This window comes from Rana temporaria, chromosome 1 (genome assembly GCF_905171775.1).
Source record: "Rana temporaria chromosome 1, aRanTem1.1, whole genome shotgun sequence".
Lineage (NCBI taxonomy): Eukaryota > Metazoa > Chordata > Amphibia > Anura > Ranidae > Rana > Rana temporaria.
This window is the reverse complement of record NC_053489.1, coordinates 49,178,709-49,197,068: the sequence shown is the minus strand read 5'-3', so window position 1 is coordinate 49,197,068 and position 18,360 is coordinate 49,178,709. Positions and strand designations below refer to the sequence as shown.

Here is an 18,360-nt window from a genome sequence, read left to right as displayed (position 1 = left end):
TCTCTGTTGCCTCCGAGCGCGTAAATACACTAAAAGGTATAAAAATTTACAGGGATGGAGGCCTGTGGTAGTGTCTATCATATGCCTCATTCAAAGTCCCAACCCTATCCCCCCCTTTTTAATACACTAAAGGTAAGAGGGACTCAGATTTAAGGGATGCCCAGTGGACTCCGATTTAAGGGGGTATTTGGGAACCCTGGTTTAAGGGGAAATGCTGGGAACTCTGATGTAAGTGGGAGGTTTGGTGAGCAGAAAATCCCTTACAGCAGAGTTCCCCTTTACACCAGAGTCCACAGCATTCCTACTTATATATATATATATATATATTATATATATATATATATATATATATATATATATATATATATATATATATATATATATATATATATATATATATATATATATATATATATAAATAATTTATATATATATCTGTGAGTCGCTAAAGTGTTCGGGTTTGGCTTGAAGAAAAGGTGGCAACCCTAGCTGTTGGTGATAGCTCTGTCGGTGTGCTGGGAGCGATCAGTCAACACGCAACCTCATGCCACTGTGGAGGACACATGCATGTGGCAACTGGGCATTAAGGCCCACCTTTCTTGCCACCACATACAAGCGTTGCGCGGTCAGCAAAAGGATAAAAAGGCCACAAGTAAGACAAACAAACAGACCTATTTCCAATGATCCTCACACTGACTGATGACATAAAAGAATAAAGAAAGCATGTCTCCTATACACAGTGGGGCAGTTACATTGTAAACCTAACCATGTGCTTGTATTAGATGTCAAGATATAAAATGAGCCATATGTATTACCCAATAGGCCGATTATGCTGTCAGGCAGTGAGTGGGAAAAGTAAGAGTGGGCAGGAAGGTTCGAGAAAGAAATATATGCTGTTCAAGATCCAGAAAACGGATGTTGGTTTCTTTAATACTAAATATTTATATTGTATTTCATACAAATATTAAATCTGAACCCTGGAAAAATGTCAACTACCCTGGTAGTGGGGCTCCCCCGCACTGCTAGGCTTAAATGTACATTGTTGCCTAGGGGAACATCAAAAATAAGTTTTGTTCATCTTGTATCAATACATAAAAAAACAAAAACCCAAAACACACACACACACACACACACACACACACACACACACAGTGGAGGACGCCATCCAAGTGCATTATTAAAACATTTTAGGGCTGCAACTAACAATTATTTTCATAAACAATTAGTTGGCCGATTATTATTTCGATTAATCGACTAATTGGATAATCTTAAAAAAATAAAAAAAAATAAAAAAGTGTGGTGTACAATTTAGTTAAATATGTAAACAAAAAAAAAAAAAAGGGAATTTATTCTTAAATTCCATATGCAGTGGTAAATATAAATAACCAACTACAGTAATTGTAATGCCTTCTATTACCTCCACTTTCTCTGGGTTCAGATGCTGATCCTCCCTGCACAGAGTTTTTAAAGTGATTTTTTTTTTTTTTTTTAAAACAAACTTGTTATACTTACCTGCTCTGTGTAATGGTTTTGCGCAGAGCAGACCAGATCCTCCACTTCTGGGGCCCCTCACCGATGCTTCTGGCTCCTTCTGCCTTCAGAGTGCCTCAATACCAAGCTGCAAAGTATAGTATAGAGCGCCCGCTATAGCAAGGTAAAAAAACTTCTGCCTTTAGAGCCTCTCACTTTCAGGACTACATGTCCCATGAGGCATTGCTCCTCACACGTTCACAAATTCTCAGGCACTTAGTGACATGTATGGATGGTGTACTGAGCTGTATGTGTGCTGCACTGTATTTCCTGATATGTAAACAAATAATGCATACTATATGCAAGCCAACTAATCAACTGGCCGATTAATCGATTATGAAAATAGTTGACAACTATTTTCATAATCGATTAGTTGTTTCGGCCCTAAAACATTTAATCAATTATGGGTAGCCTCCTTATTGCAGAGGAAAAAACAAATACAAATTGGAATACATAACCATGAGCTAAATAAACCAGGTATGCAAATCAGGTATGCTTCCTTTTACAAGATGCGGCTCCTCCAGAGATGGAAAAAAACTCTGAATCGATTCGAGACATAAAGAAAAGCACACAACAGAGGGCGCCATTTAAGTGCCACATTTAAACATTGATGGTATAATAAAAAAACAAATTGGCAACTCGCATGAGGTAAGTTTGTGAAGGCTGTAGAGGAGGGGTAGGAAACCTCTGCCCTCCAGTCCCATCATGCCTCTAGGAGTCATGCCTGTTATTGTCAGGGTCTTGCAATGTCTCATGGGACTTGTAGTTTCAAAACAGCTGGAGGACCGATCATAGGAAGCCCAGAGCACTTCATGGTCGGGAGGAGATTTCAGAGGAACCCAGTGGATGAGGTCAGACCCGGGAAACGTCCAGGGAGCATGGCTACGCGTTTCTGCTTCTGTTTCAAGCCCTGACTTGAGGCTACATCTCTTGAATGTCCCCCGGGATCTGACCTCATTCATTGGGTTCCTTTGGAGTCTCCTCCCGACCAGAAAGTGCTCTAAGCTCCCTATGCCTACCTAGGCAGGGACAGTGCTGCACAATCCTTGGACTGGATGACTGTTACAGGGTTACCTGGATGTCCCAATTCTTTGATACTCTACAGCAGAGATATGCAATTAGCGGACCTCCAGCTGTTGCAAAACTACAAGTCCCATCATGCCTCTGCCTCTGGGTGACATGCTTGTAGCTGTCAGAGTCTTGCTATGAATCATGGGACTTGTAGTTCTGCAACAGCTGGGGGTCCGCTAATTGCATATCCCTGCTCTACAGCCTTCACAAACACGTGAGTTGCCAATTTTTTATTATACAAGAAATGTTTAAATGCTGCACTTAGATGGCACCCTCCACCGTGTGTGTTTTTAGGTCTTGAGTAAGAGATTTCTTCTATCTCTCTGGAGGAGCTGCAACTTGTGAAATTAAGCTTTCTTGATTCACATACCTGGTTTATTTGACTCATGGTTATGCAACCCAGTGTTTCTTTCTTTGCAATAAGGAAGTTACCCATACACTACTTGCGCCATAAAGACATCTCTTTTTAATAACCTTATTTCCTGTAGGTTTCCTCCTCCTCTGTGCGGCTGCTCCTCCGAAAACCTTTTCTCAGCAGATTGTGGGTTACACTCCGATGTCATCATGTACAATGCAGGGCCAACGGTCCTGCTCTGTAAAGTGGGGACGCTGGGAGCCCTCCCACAACTTGGGGTATCAGAGGGAAGAGGAGAGCGCTGGTTGCTGCGGGGGGGGGGGGGGTGGAAGGAGGAGGAGCAAGGGATATGAAAAGGCAAGCTGCTTTTAAAATGGTATCCTAGACAAAAATGGAGTATTTACCTGATCACTAATGTTTCATATAAGCATTATCCTCCGTCCACACCGGTGCAACTTGGACCTGTCAAATCTCATGACAAGTCGCAAACCTATTGTCGGCAATGAACTGTTCAAATAGGTGCGAAGCCAGCTTTGCGGTGCCACGCCGTTTTTTTTGCGATTTCAGGTGTGACTTGCATAAAGTCGCACAGATGTCTGCTAAGTCCTACGGTTTTGAAATTGTGTGAATTCAAGTGAAGTTGCACAATTTCAAAGCCGCATTCAGTTTGAACGGTGGTTTAAAGCTAAATATGAATTTTCTCAGAACAATCCTTGCAGGCTTCCCCCTTTGATCCAACATTTAACCCCCTCCCGCCCAGCATCTTTTTAAATGGGTCACTATGAAGGAGATGGGGGGGCATTAAAGCCCCCCTTTTTGTTGCCACACATGTGCATTACGTGAGTGACGAGAGACTGAGAGCCATCTATGAAAGCTCACTGAGGAACACGCTCTCAGGACAGAAACCCCAGAAGCTATGACCTCCTCAGGCCCGAGCTGTGGGCAATACATCAATGCAATCAGTCCCAGCCTCATTCCCTGTGAATTTGGCCGTGTTTTGGAGCCTATAGGGGCCTGCATTCCTATTCCCACCACAGAAGTGTCAAGGGGAGAGAAGAAGTAGTGCAAGCCACACTTTTTTCAATGCAGCAGGCCACCACAAGTTTGGCTCCTCCACTGTAGACCCTTTACATCAAGGGTCTCAAACTGGCGGCCCTCAAGCTGTTGCGAAACTACAAGCCCCATCATGCCTCTGCCTGTGGGAGTCATGCTTGTAACGGTCAGTCTTGCAATGCCTCATGGGACTTGTAGTTTCACAACAGCTGGAGGGCCGCCAGTTTGAGACCCCTGCGTTACACGTTTTTCAGGAAGTGAGGAGAAAAGTGCATGTTAAAACGCAACGCACTACAACACAGCAAGCCAACTTGTGTCAAGACATACGTGTTCACCTGTGCTCAGCGCATGGAATGGACCCTTAAAGCAAGAAGGGACACCTTGAATAAGCAGACCTTGTAATTTGAGCGCAATGTCTGCTTTAACAAATAAAGTTGTATTAAGGCCACGTGATAGCCGGACCTCAACATTCAGGCACACTCACCCACATTGTTCTGTGTCGTTTCCAAACTCCTGGAAGAATTTTGTGACTCGGAATCTGAATTCTCAGAAGCTATGACCTCCTGGCCCTGAGCGGTGGGTGAAACGTATCGGGTAATACATGGAAATCAGTCCCCTGCGATTTTGGCCTTGTTTTTTAGCCTATAAAGCCCTGCGTTCCTTTTCCCGCCACAGAAGTGTCATGAGGAGAGAAATTACAAGAGGATGAGACTACACTAGAGTCTACAGCAGTGGTTGTCAACATATGTCCTAAAGGGGGCCTCAAAAGGTGGCCCCCAACATCACCAAAAGGCTGCACATAATGTTCAATATACACTCACTGGCCACTTTATTATTAGGTACACCTTGCTAGTACCGGGTTAGACCCCCTTTTGCCTTCATTCTTTGATAAATTCAACAAGGTGTTGGAAACATTCCTCAGAGATTTTGGTCCATAGTGACATGATAACATCACGCAGTTGCTGCAGATTTGTCGGCTGCACATCTATGATGCGAATCTCTCCATCCACCAAATCCCAAACGTGCTCTATTGGATGAGATGTGGTGAGTGTGGAGGCCATTGGAGTACAGTGACCTCATTGTCCAGTGGTGAGATGATTGGATCTTTGTGACATGGTGGCATTATCCTGCTGGAAGGAGCCATCAGAAGACGGGGACACTGTAGTCATAAAGGGATGGACATGGTCAGCAACAATACTCAGGTAGGCCGTGGCGTTTTAAAAAAGTGTGCCAAGAAAACATCCTCACATCATTACACCAACACTAGCCGGAACCGTTGATACAAGGCAGGATGGATTCCATGCTTTCATGTTTACGCCACATTCTGACCCGACCATCTCAATGTCGCAGCTGAAATCGAGACTCAGACTAGGCAATATGAAATAGTTAAACAAACCAAAGAATTGGAAAAAAATACTGCGCTGAACTAAAACAAAACAAGTGGATTGAGAAAATAGCTGCCAGTACCAAAAAATTGTGGATACAAAATAAGAAATTTTTTTAAATATGAGGTACAGCGCTAAAAAAAAAATTAATATTGATGATACCCAAAATTTCGATAAAAAAAATTGGGAAAATATACAACATATATGTGCAAAATACGTGAGTAAAAAACAATATTTCAGAAACAAACATATATGAAATAACAATGAAATCAAAACATTAGGAGTATTATCCTGTTTGTATTTGTACCCCGGTTTCTCCTCCAACTCGCTTTAGCTCTGCAAGTCTGGCCGTATATTCCTTTATTCAAATTCTATTTTGGTCACATGTTATTCCTTCTTTTTACCACAAGATGGCAGTCTCATTTATTTCCTATATATCCGCTTGTTTTAGGGCTTCCCTTATTCAAAATGGGTGCCTGTTATAATTTAGTTCAGCCTTTCAACTGTTTGCCCCTACCCAAGATGGCGCTGCGGCGTTATTTAAGGGCATGTGTGATGTCGTGCACGCAGCAGCCAATCCCAGACGACGTCCGCTTGTGACGAAACGCGTAGGGTGGTCTGCGTTCAACGTCATTACGCCTCTCCGTACAGAGATCCTGTGAAACGGCCGACGAACTTAGCGGAGGAGACGCCAAGAAACGTTGTATTTGTACCCATATACACTGCGCATTTCCTACTTGCTCTTGTAAGTGCAATACGATCTTTTTCATTAAACCTATTTTAATCGCAGCATACACTATGGATTTTCTTTTTCTTATTTCTGTGAGATACTATTGATCCGATCGTCTGCATACGTCCAGTTTTAACCACAAGTTTTCAGGGAGACTTTAAACACCCCAGGCACATACTGACCGCTGTGATTGTGGTCACGGCTTCTGGTAAGGAGACCGCAATAACTGCACTTTGGTGTCCCCCCTGGTGGAAGGATTGTGTACTTTTTGGTTTTACCACACAGTTCAGATATAGGAAGAATTCCCTTGGCTTATGCACATTCAGTTGTGGATTATTGGGATTTTTGTATTATTTACAGTGGTTAACCATGTTCACTTATTTATGCATTTAACTGCTTGCCGACCTGCCGCCGTCATTCTACGGCGGCAGGTTGGCTCTCCTGCGCGAGAGCCCGTAGCTCTACGTCGGCTCTCTCCCGATTCCCGTGCCCGGCGGGAGCGATCGCCGCCGGGCACACGCGATCGCTTGTTACAGAGCGGGGACCGGGAGCTGTGTGTGTAAACACACAGCTCCCGGTCCTGTCAGGGGGGTAAATGCTGATCCTCTGTTCATACAATGTATGAACAGAAGATCAGTGATTTCCCCTAGTGAGGCCACCCCCCCACAGTAAGAACACACCCAGGGACATACTTAACCCCTTCAGTGGCATTTTTATAGCAACCCAATGCATTTTTATAGCACTGATCGCTATAAAAATGCCAATGGTCCCAAAAATGTTTCAAAAGTGTCCGCCATAATGTCGCAGTACCGAAAAAAAAAAAAAAAAAACGCTGATCGCCGCAATTACTAGTAAAAAAAAAAAATAAATAATAAAAATGCCATAAAAATACCCCCTATTTTGTAAACGCTATAACTTTTGCGCAAACCAATCAATAAACGCTTATTGCGATTTTTTTAAACAAAAAATATGTAGAAGAATACGTATCGGCCTAAACTGAGGAAAAAACAATTTTTTTTATATATTTTTGGGGGATATTTATTGCAGCAAAAAATATTAATTTTTTTCAAAATTGTCGCTCTATTTTTGTTTATAGCACAAAAACTGAAAACCGCAGAGGTGATCAAATACCACCAAAAGAAAGCTCTATTTGTGGGGGAAAAAAGGACACCAATTTTGTTTGGGAGCCACGTCGCACGACCGCGCAATTGTCAGTTAAAGCGACAGTGCCGAATCGCAAAAAGTACTCTGGTCTTCGACCAGCAATATGGTCCGGGGGTTAAATGGTTAAATAGTGTATTACTTAGTGTTTTGATTTCATTGTTATTTCATATATGTTTGTTTTTGAAATATTGTTTTTTACTCACGTATTTTGCACATATGGGTTGTATATTTTCCCAATTTTTCTTATAGAAATGTTGGTATTTTTTAGCGCTGTACCTCATATTTAAACAATATGAAATAGTTGTCTGCCATTATTGGCACCTTTTGAAGCGGTGGTAACATTCCCGCTTGCTGCTTTTTTGTTTGCACCAAAAATGCACCTACCTATTGAAAACACAGCAACACATCAAAAATGCATCCGTGTTGCGTTTTGATGCATTTATTGAGTCACATGATCTATAGAAAAAACAAACCATAGGCATGGTAAAATAGCGGCATTACCATTGGCATTTTTGGTAGCCATTTTTTTCCTTTTGCACAACGCTGAAAGCCGCATTTTCAGTGGGCGAAAGTTCGGTGCATTACTAGTTTACACTCGGGTTCACAAACCACACACCATCCAGAATCACATATACACTGATGAAGACTAAAAGACAACATCACTCTTGTAAAACTCTGCTCCATATAAAAAGAAATCAACGATGGGGTGTATAAAGCCAAAACTGTTGGATAAAGTAGAGAATGGTTAAAGGATAAATGTAGGTTTGCAATGATACCGAGTACCGTTGTGGTACAATTTGAGCCCATACAAAATGAATGGCACTGCAAAGAAATCATGCAACTTGAACAGAAATGTGGTGCAATTCATGTCCGAATCGCATGCAGTTTCTCGCAATGCTTCTGTGTGAACCCAAGCTGAAGTCACTATGACAAGCCTGGGTTCACACAGGAGCAGTGTAGGAAACCGCATGAATTCGGAAAAGGAATTGCAAACTTTTGCACTGCGATTTAAGTCCATTCATTTTGTATGGGCTTAATCGCACCACACAAGTACTCGTGCAAATGCTCGGTATCAGTGCAACCCTATATAAATGCACTCCATTCTTTTTTGCCCCACCACAAATGTATACTTGATGGCATCGGCTCCACCATTCATTTATATCCAGTGCTGCAAGTCTTCATTATCCTGGCACCATCGCATTGATGCCTCATACAGAACTCCCAATTGTCCTTGATTTGAAAGGGCTGTTCCCCTTTTGGCCTCATTCACAGGGGCACAGAGGCCCGTACAGGGCTTGTTTATGTGTCTGGAGTTGCCTGGGGCACACAGCTCATGTTTAGTAAATGGAGACGCTGCAGCTATATGAACTCACCAATTTTTATGCGTTTGTACCTACTCACCAGCGCAGTCATACTTGATAGGAGGGTGCACAGTCCTGACAGTGTGCACCAAGTGCCATGCACCCGCCCTGAATGCTTGCCAATCGTTTCCGTGCAGGAAACTCTGCATCTCTATTCAATAACATAGGCTGGGCAGACACGGCGTCACTTCCGGTTCCAGCCGGGGGAACGCTTTTGGAACGCATGGCGATGTATTCATTTATGGTCTTTTCCATATACAACACATTGAAGTGATATTAAAGGTTCCCACGTTTTTTTTTTTTTTTTTAAACAACACACATGTCATACTTAGTATGCAGTTTGTTTTGCACAGAGTGGCCCCAAACCACCTGTTTTGGGGTCACACGGTGGCTCTCACGGCTCCTCCCCGCATTAGATAACACCCTCTGGGAAGCTCTCTTCCAAAGGGGGGTTACCTTGCGGGCACGCTCCTGTGTCATACACTCAGAGTCCATAGAAGCCGAGTGTATGACTCTGCCCCGCCCCCCCGGCGCCCGTGTCATTGGATTTGATTAACAGCAGCAGGTTAATGGCTGTGCTGCTCTCAATCTATCCAATGAAGAGCCGAGAACGGGGGGGGGGGGGGGCTGGGGGACCGGACACTGCAAGGTGTTTTCACCTTAATGCCGCCTACACATGATCGAGTTTCTCGGCGGTGTAAACACCGTCAAGAAACTCGACAGGAAAACCGAGTCCCTTTTCCCCGTGTACATATGACCGGTTTTTTGTTTCCCTATATGAAAACTGCCGAGCAAAAAACCGCCGCGATTGGCGACGAGAAAAATTTTGAGCATGTTCTAAAATTTTCTCGTCGTGATTCTCTGCGGTTTTCTCGTTGGGAAACTGCTGGAGAGCCTACACACGGCAGGTTTTCTTGTCCAAGAGAAAACATGACAGTTTTCCCAACGAGAAAACTGATTGTGTGTACGCGGCATAATGCATAGGATGCATTAAGGTGAAAAAAATACGTAGATTTACAACCCCTTTGAGTACACATGAGACAACACCCCTGATGATGTCTCTATGACGAAACACGTTAAGGTGGAGCTGGATCACGTGACATGACCACATATGGAGGTCAGCCATCTTGATGGTGGGAAACGTTCCTTGCTTACTAGTGATGTACATGTGTGTTTTAATCTTACACATAGTGTGTTTTTGTGATTTTAATTAAACTTTAATTGAACATACTGCACTATGGAGGTGTCTCTTGTTGGAACTTTATATCCATTGGAGCCCCTATGAAGTGGAGTTTGCTTGAGGGTGAAGGAGCTCTGATGTTTGGCGATTGAGTGATTAGACTTGTAACAAGCGAATGTGACCGCTGTATCTAGTGCAGGCATGTCCAAAGTCCGGCCCGGGGGCCAAATGCGGCCCACGCTTTGGTTTAATGCGGCCCCACTGGTAATTTGGATATATATCTGCTGTGGCCTCCAAGGAATCCCAGAGCACCGCGTGGCACAAAAGATATATACCATATTTATCATTCTGGCAGGCTCGGAGGTAACAGGGAGGGGGGTGGGATGAGTGCTGTCAGATAACATACAGGAGAATCTCCTGTTTACTTGGCGGCCTCTGTAATAGGAAGGCCGCCAAGTAAACAGGAGATTCTTCTGTATGTAATCCGTTGGCGCTCGTCCCGCCCCCTCCGAGGCTGTAGATGGGCATGGATCAGGCTGCACTGATGGCAATAGTGAGGCTGCATTCAGAGGATGCATTCATGTCAATGGTGAGGCTGCATTCACAGTTCATTATTAAAAAAAAAAAAAAAAATCCTGAAACTTCCCTCTTACAGTTAAGGTGCGTGTTATACGCTGATAAATACGGTATATCCAAATAACACGCCCAAGCTTATCCTTAGACTCTTCACCACACACAGCCACAAAGGCAAGAGAATTCTCGTTGGGCAGTGTATTAATTCATTTCCATTTCATTTTAATGGTTCAAAAAATGTCAGGTAAAATAGTCGGCCCTCACGCATGTTCACTTCATCAAATCTGGCCCTCTTTGAAAAAAGTTTGGACACCCCTGATCTAGTGGAACACTGTGGACGGCAAGAGACGCGTGTGTGTACCTGTTGGTGGATGATCCCCAACCAGATTTCTCATTACCACTTGGATTGCACAGTAATTGGCCTTTTTTAAAATGAACTTTCCCGTTGAAACAATTTTTTGATAATCTTTTAGCGCTGCACCTTTTGCATGTTATATGAGAAACAATAGCTGCACAAGGTTGCTTATTTTGAGCCGACAAAAAACAGGAGGAAAGAGCAGAGTGACAAACATCAAGCTCATCAGTTTGCCACTTCGACTTTCACTGTCCAATCACAGGCTAGTAACGAGTTCAGGAGGACCTGGGCTCATAGGAAGAAAGGAAAGAAAGAAAAGAAAAAGAAAAAGAAAAAGAAAAAGAAAAAGAAAGAAAGAAAAGAAAGAACTGCAGGGGAATTATCTTGGACTAAAGCTGAATATTGCTGCAAAAGCTGGGTTTTGCAGTTTTTATCTTTTTATTGGCTAATCAATGTAATCTCTTCATTTTTGGCTTGAAAGATGAACTATGATCAGTGACACAGAAAAAACACACAGTAATGCAGTTATAGATGAAAAAATAATGAACCGTAATTTTTAAACACAAGGGCCCAGATTCAGTGTGTGGGCGCACATTACGCCGCCGTAGCGCAAACGCCGTACGCCGTGCCAACATAGCGCAGAGAGGCAAGCATTGCCTTCAGCAAGTTATTGCCCCCAACGCTGTGTCAGCGTGGCGTAGGTTTGAGGGCGCAGGCCGGCGTAGGTGGAAGTGGGCGTGACCCATGCAAATGAGGCGTGACCCCATGCAAATGATGGGCCGAGCGCCTGACAGATACGTATCACGAACTGCGCATGCGCCGTGACGTGTACGCATCCCCCTGTGCCTGCTCACAACCACGTCAGAACAACTGCCTAAACTACGCCGGATCAGGTAAAACAGCTTTCATATATGCATTTCAACAGTGCGTTTAGCTGTTTGCTTGGAGTTTAGCTTTAGTATCCTGTGCTGGTGTTCCTCCTCATATCTGTAGATCAATCTCTCCATAGGTAAAAAAACCTAGAGATTAAATCTACATGATCAATAACTCCTTCTCTCCTTATCACAGCACAGGGATTGTGTACCAGTAGCTGCAACACTGATGTATCATCCCCAGGTGACAAGACACATCCTGTCTGACAGGGACACTCCCATAAGTCATTATCACAAACCACTGTGCTGCCATTACCAAACATTTCATCAAAACATAAACCCAACCAGGAAGGCATCAGAAACTGGTCACTCTCCGGCAGAGATTTCATGGACCATGACATTGGTGGTCAACTTATTTAAAACACAGGGTCTCAGGTGTGGCCTCTGACATTACCATAGGGCGGCACATAATATTCAGTGAATGCAATGTAGCGCCTGGTTACTTTAGGTACCGGTGCGGTTTAAATTTAGAGGGAGATCAGAGTGTAGTTAAACTCTGATCCAAATTGTTATACGCAAAGTAGGGTCTCTGTCTCAGCTTGGCTGTGCTGTGGGCTCATTCTGTTGTGCTGGAGTGTTTTTCCAACCCCTGTGCAGTAGATGGCAGCAGTGGAGTCAGGGCTTGGGTGCTCTTCCCCAGCAGCCAATCAGGAGGGTGTAGCCTCGCTGTGCATGCTGGGGGAGGGTATTTATGGGGCAGACGCCATTGGTTCTGGGTTCTTCTTCGTCCAGTGTGGCACCCACCTTTAAGGTGGCCACATCACGGCGCCCCGGCCTACCTGGCCAGGGCGTGCGTGCCACACGGTGTTTCTGGTTTCGGGGCCACGTTGGCCTGGCGGGGGAGTAGCGACAGGGACCCAGTGAGCGACTGGGTTCCCACCGTAGTGCTGTTCGGTGGGGAGTCCGTCTGAGGAGCGCCATTGAGAGACTAGCGGTCCAAAAGGGCCTCGACAAACCACCGGGGATCAAGGTAGCCGGACACTGAAGGATTAATCCCCTGTCAGTCGGTACCTGGGCGACAAGTTGAAGGAGATCCAGGCGTAATTCACCTAAGAAGGATCTCCTCCGTAACTACAATCAGAGAGGGCCTGTGGCAGAGGTGTCTCCCTGACATTCACCAAGGAGGGTCTGTGGCAGAGACGTTTCCTCAAGTTCACCAAGGAGGGTCTGTGGCAGAGACTTTTCCTCAAGTTCACCAAGGAGGGTCTGTGGCAGAGACTTTTCCTCAAGTTCACCAAGGAGGGTCTGTGGCAGAGATTTTTCCTCAAGTTCACCAAGGAGGGTCTGTGGCAGAGATTTTTCCTCAAGTTCACCAAGGAGGGTCTGTGGCAGAGATTTTTCCTCAAGTTCACCAAGGAGGGTCTGTGGCAGAGACTTTTCCTCAAGTTCACCAAGGAGGGTCTGTGGCAGAGATTTTTCCTCAAGTTCACTAAGGAGGGTCTGTGGCAGAGATTTTTCCTCAAGTTCACCAAGGAGGGTCTGTGGCAGAGACTTTATCCTACAAATGTTCGAGTGATACTCCGACTGCCAGGTCAGTGAGAGAGACCTGTCCAGGTACGCTATACCCACTCTGGCAGGAGTGGCGCAGAGAAGTGTTACGCTTAGGAGCAGGACTGTTTCCCTATCATCACGCCTGAATTTGCTATTCTCCTTTCTTCCTTCAACTTTACTTTCCTCACCACAAGTTTTATTGTTTTTACCCGGCTGGGTAATAAAGAGCACCTGTTGCGGACATTCCTTTACTTCTACTAAATGCACCATGCACCCCTAGGAATTTCGGAAGAGCCACGAGGTAAATGTGCCACCCAAAACAACCAGCAGCTCCTCCGAAGGTAGTGCTATAGCAATGTATAGAAATCTTTCAGAGACTGGAGACTAGGGTCATGGTACAAGAGATGAAGACTGGCAGCATGCTTTAGGAGATGGCAAGACACCGGGGACATGATACCAAGGGAGGTCAGAGACTTGGGTCATGATACTGGGGACAGTCAGAGAATGGCAGCATGCTTCAGGAGATGGTCAGGGACTGGGGATGATCAGAGATGGGGAGCATGATTACTTGGGACGGTCAGAGACTGAGAAAAGATACTGGGGACGGTCAGAGACTGGTGACATGACATTGGGGATGCTTCAGGAGACCTTCAGTGAATGGGGAAATGCTTCAGGAGATAGTCAAAGGCTGGGGACATAATACAGGAGTTGGTCAGAGACTGGGGACATTGTATAGTAGATGATCAGAGACTGGGAATATGATATAGTAGATCAGTTTTTCTCAACCTTTTATCAGTCAAGACACCCTTTAAAATTAAGGACAGTCTCGAGGGACCCCTTCTAAAATGTAAAAATCTTTTCTAATAGCTTTACATAATGCAGCAACATCCACATCCACACGTTGACAGTCTTCCGAGAGGCTTCTGACGGTCGCATCCATCGCGTCACTAGTAGCCGAAAGAAGCCGAACGTCGGTGCGGCTCTATACTGCGCCTGCACACCGACGTTCGGCTTCTTTCGGAAAATCGTGACGCGATGGATGCGACCGTCGGAAGCCTCTCGGAAGACTGTCAATCAAGAAGGAACGCCCGCTCCCGAAGACCCATACCCGGAAGCGACGGAGAAGATGCATCTCGAAAACGGTAAGTACAGCTCATATTTTAAAACAACTAGCCGATTCCCCTAGACAAAACGAGCATCCATCTAGGGGGAAAACAGTGTTATGTACGGGTGAACCTCTGCTTTAAAACATTACTTGTGCCACATTCAATATTTATTCAAGCCAGTTCCATTATAAAAGATCAGAGCGGAAAAAATAAATAAAATAAACAACACACACACACGAGTAAAGACAAAGATAACATAACAGAAATAAACCAAGCCATTCAACTACTAGAAGCCAATCTAAAGAATTGTATTCCTTCACTGTCTTGAATAGGCAACAAAACACTGTCTGCTGGGGGCCCCCAAATCCAAATGTGGCCCCTGGGTCCCAGGATAGTCACTACGACATCCTAAAAACCATCAATCTGTAAAGTGTCCCTATACTGGTCATAGACTCCAGTTTAAAGATTGCAAGCTTGAGCATGAAGGGGTGTCCAGCAACAAGTGGTCCTGGCTTGCCCTTATACATCTTGTGCCTGCACTGCGGTGTTACAGCATTAGGGTTCTGGATTCAATCCACACAAGAGCCACTTATCTGTATGTTTTCTCAGGGAGTATGTGCCTGATTGATTACCACTGAATGTCATCCAAAAACTCTCTCTGGCCATTGCTTTATTAGTTGGTTTCATCTGATTGAACAACCTCCTTTAGGCTGGATTCACACCTAGGCATTTTTTGTGCTTTTTGCACTACAGAACATATTCCATAGCAAACCATGTTAAATGGACTGTAGTGCAAATCTGCAAAAAGCACCAAAACTGCATAGGTGTGAATCCAGCCTTAGATCTACCAAAGAGTATGTAGTGCAATGATCTGCCCGATTGGATATAAATTGGATAGATTAGGTAGGTCCTCATGTTAGATAGTTTCGGTAGATCTCAAGTTGATTGTACAGAGATTTTATGTTCAGATTATATAACGGGTATGGTGAGCCACATGTATATCAGGCTGGGGTGGAAATTTGGTTTATATATTCTCCAGATTTGTTGCTGGTATATAAAATGAATAAACAGCAGTACTGGGGATACTGGGAGGCAGTGCTGGATCTTGTAGTTCCTGATCAGCTGAAGGCGCAACGAATTATAAATTCCAATATCTCAACGTTATAAATCACAATCACTATTTGTGTAGCTTTATTAAAGTAACTCATGTTTACAAAAAGCTCTGCCCTGGTATATGCATGCCTCTACACGACCCATCCACCCATCTAATGTTTGGGAGGAGAAGAGTGCCATCCAAGCCTTGAACTGAAGTCGGATGTGAAATCTCTCATTGTATGAGATGAAAAATCTGCCAATCTTTACCTCAACCTATCACCCCCCCCCCCCTCACTGACAAGAAACATGGCAACCTGACAGCTGTTGATTGAATAAATGATCCAAAACAACGAGGCCACCTACCTACATTGGTTTATACACCTACGTGGCAGACATGGGGAAGGGAAGGGCTGGGTGGATGCATTGGATAGGTTTTGCAATCAAAATCTGGTTGGCAGTGGTTGGAATTGCCACTAAAATGTCATATGTATGTCCAGGATAAAGAGACAGACAGTGGATTTATAGAGGTTGCTCATACCACTCAGGTTAGCCACTGCAGAACCTCTTGGCAAAATGAATAAATCTGTCATATGCATATGACTGACAACTGTCATATCAGGATCCAGTGAGGTGGAGTGTGTAAAAATGTTATATAAATAAATAAATACATAAAAACAACACACACACCCCAATACACTCTTCATATACAATGTCAGTTCAAATTTTTTTCTTTTTTGCAATTTACAGGAGACAGTCAGAGAATAGAGACATGCATTTCCTGCAAATTTAGATTTTATATGAGCTGTGAAAAAATGTGTTTCCCCTTTTTCTTTACACATACACACTTGTTTCGAGTGATTTATGTTTACAGGTATGTCCACACTCAAGTGGGTGTGTCTAAAAAAAAAAAAAAAAAAAAAAAAAAAAATGTGATATATATATATATATACCCATAAAAATAAAACCACCAATTTCTCTCTCAAAAAATTGAATTATATATGTAAAAAAAAAAATATATATATATAATTATATATATATAAATAAATAAAATATTTTGAGAGAGAAATTGGTGTGTGTGTATATATATATATATATATATATATATATATATATATATATATATATATATATAATAAATATATAAAATCACACACCTCAATCAGAACAGTCTTTAAAAATCCCAAGTCATATCCATTATTATCACAGCTCCTTTAACCATCACAGAAACTTAAGTAGCAACTATAGGAACGCTGTATTCCAGCGCAGTCACTGTGTCTTGCATTTTGATCAACACTACGATGCCAATCACAGATCTCAACGACAGTTGCCATCAGATAGGCAAGTTCTCCAAGGATCCCCCCAGGTGAATTGCACCATTTGCCTTCCCAAATTTAAATGCTGCATGGCGTATATAATATATATATATATATATATATATATATATATATATATATATATATTTTTTTTTTTTTTACACACCCACACCATAGGAGCCTATTGCATTAGGGTGTGCACCCCATAACTCAAACACATTTGCATGTGTGTGCATATACACTGATGGTGGCAGCAGAGCAATGGACAGAGTCAGTAGGTAAGATAGTCTCAGTAAGGCGTTGGACGGTCTCAGTCGTTTTTATTAAATCTTTTTATTATTTTATTTAGGAACCTGTAGGGGTCTTTGGTGAAATTGTAGGGGTCCAAACAGGGGGAATCTGCACTACACAGTGTGATTAGGGTGTGCCCAGGCACACACCTATGATACATAACCACATATATATCATGCAGCATTTAAATTTGGGAAGATAAATGGTGCAATTCAATCCTAGGTGATGTTAGCACAGAATAGGTGTGTTGCTTGCTATATATATATATATATATATATATATATATATATATATATACACACACACACACACACACACACACACACACACACACACACACACACACACACACACACACACACACACACACACACGCACAGCACGCATAGTACCAATAACTGCAACTCAATCCCCCAAGACAGTCCCTACAGATCCCAGGTCCCATCCACAGGCATTATCACAGCTTCTTTACTCATCCCAGAAACTTAGGCAGTAACTACAGGAATGTTGTATTCCACCAGCACAGTCCCTGTGTCTCCCCTTTTGATCAGCTCTTAGATGCCAATCGCAGATGCCAATGACAGCTGCCATCACACAGACCAGCCCCCCTTCCTCCAGGATCCCCCCAGCTAGCAGTATTTCCCATGTCAGGACACAAGTGCTCTCCTACACAACAATGGACTTTCACCATGACACATGCAGATGGAGGTAAACCAGGAACTTGCACTTACTTCATCTTCAGAGAGTCCATAGATCGGCTCAATCACAGTCGCCATGGGGGTCCTCAATGGTGGTCAGCAGTCCCTGATCATCAATAGAAGAGGAGGGGGGGGCTTCCTAGATCCAGAGGAGTCCAAACAAGGGGGGGTTCTGGGGGAGGGAACAATAATCAAGTGATGGTTCCTTTAAGAAAGCAAAAGTCAGGCAGGAGAGAAGCAGAATCAGGTCTGGTGGGGGAGGGGGAGCAGGTTTTTGTAAGGGAGGGGGGTCTTTGTCTCCAGCAGGTAGTGCAGAGCCCCCTAAAAGAATAAAAAAGTGATGAATCTGGCAAGTCCTGTGTGTCTGGTCTGCAGCTCTCACACAAACCTTCAGCCTGATGGAGGTGGGAGTGACTAGAGAGCCCTTCCTGCCCTGCACAGGGCTTATTGCAATCAGCAGGCAGGAGGCTGCCCCAGCCTAGCAGAGGCGTGGAGAGCATGTACAGCACCCAATGAGCAGGGCACACTCTGCTACTGCTGCAAGGTTCGGTTGTCAAGCGCTTGGCTGCCTCTGATCATACAGGGGGGACCCCAACTTCTCACCCAGCGGCAGGCAGCCTCTGATCATCAAGGGGGCCCCCAGCATCTGGCAGCCTCTGATCATCAAGGGGCCCCTA

The 18,360-nt window shown here is 43.9% G+C and overlaps 1 protein-coding gene across 2 annotated transcripts in view; it reads right to left on the bottom strand.

Annotated features, from left to right (window-relative positions):
• Window positions 1–18,125, bottom strand: part of NEDD4L (NEDD4 like E3 ubiquitin protein ligase) — a 615,111-nt gene extending 596,986 nt beyond the window's left edge. The window contains exon 1 of one of the 2 annotated variants that reach the window (XM_040337654.1): window positions 17,717–18,125. In XM_040337654.1, the coding sequence (XP_040193588.1) occupies window positions 17,717–17,761 (45 nt within the window). In that variant the 5' untranslated portion in view covers window positions 17,762–18,125. The remainder of the gene's footprint in view (window positions 1–17,716) is intronic. The other variant, XM_040337707.1, reaches the window with a different exon arrangement.
• Window positions 18,126–18,360: the final 235 nt, after the last annotated feature.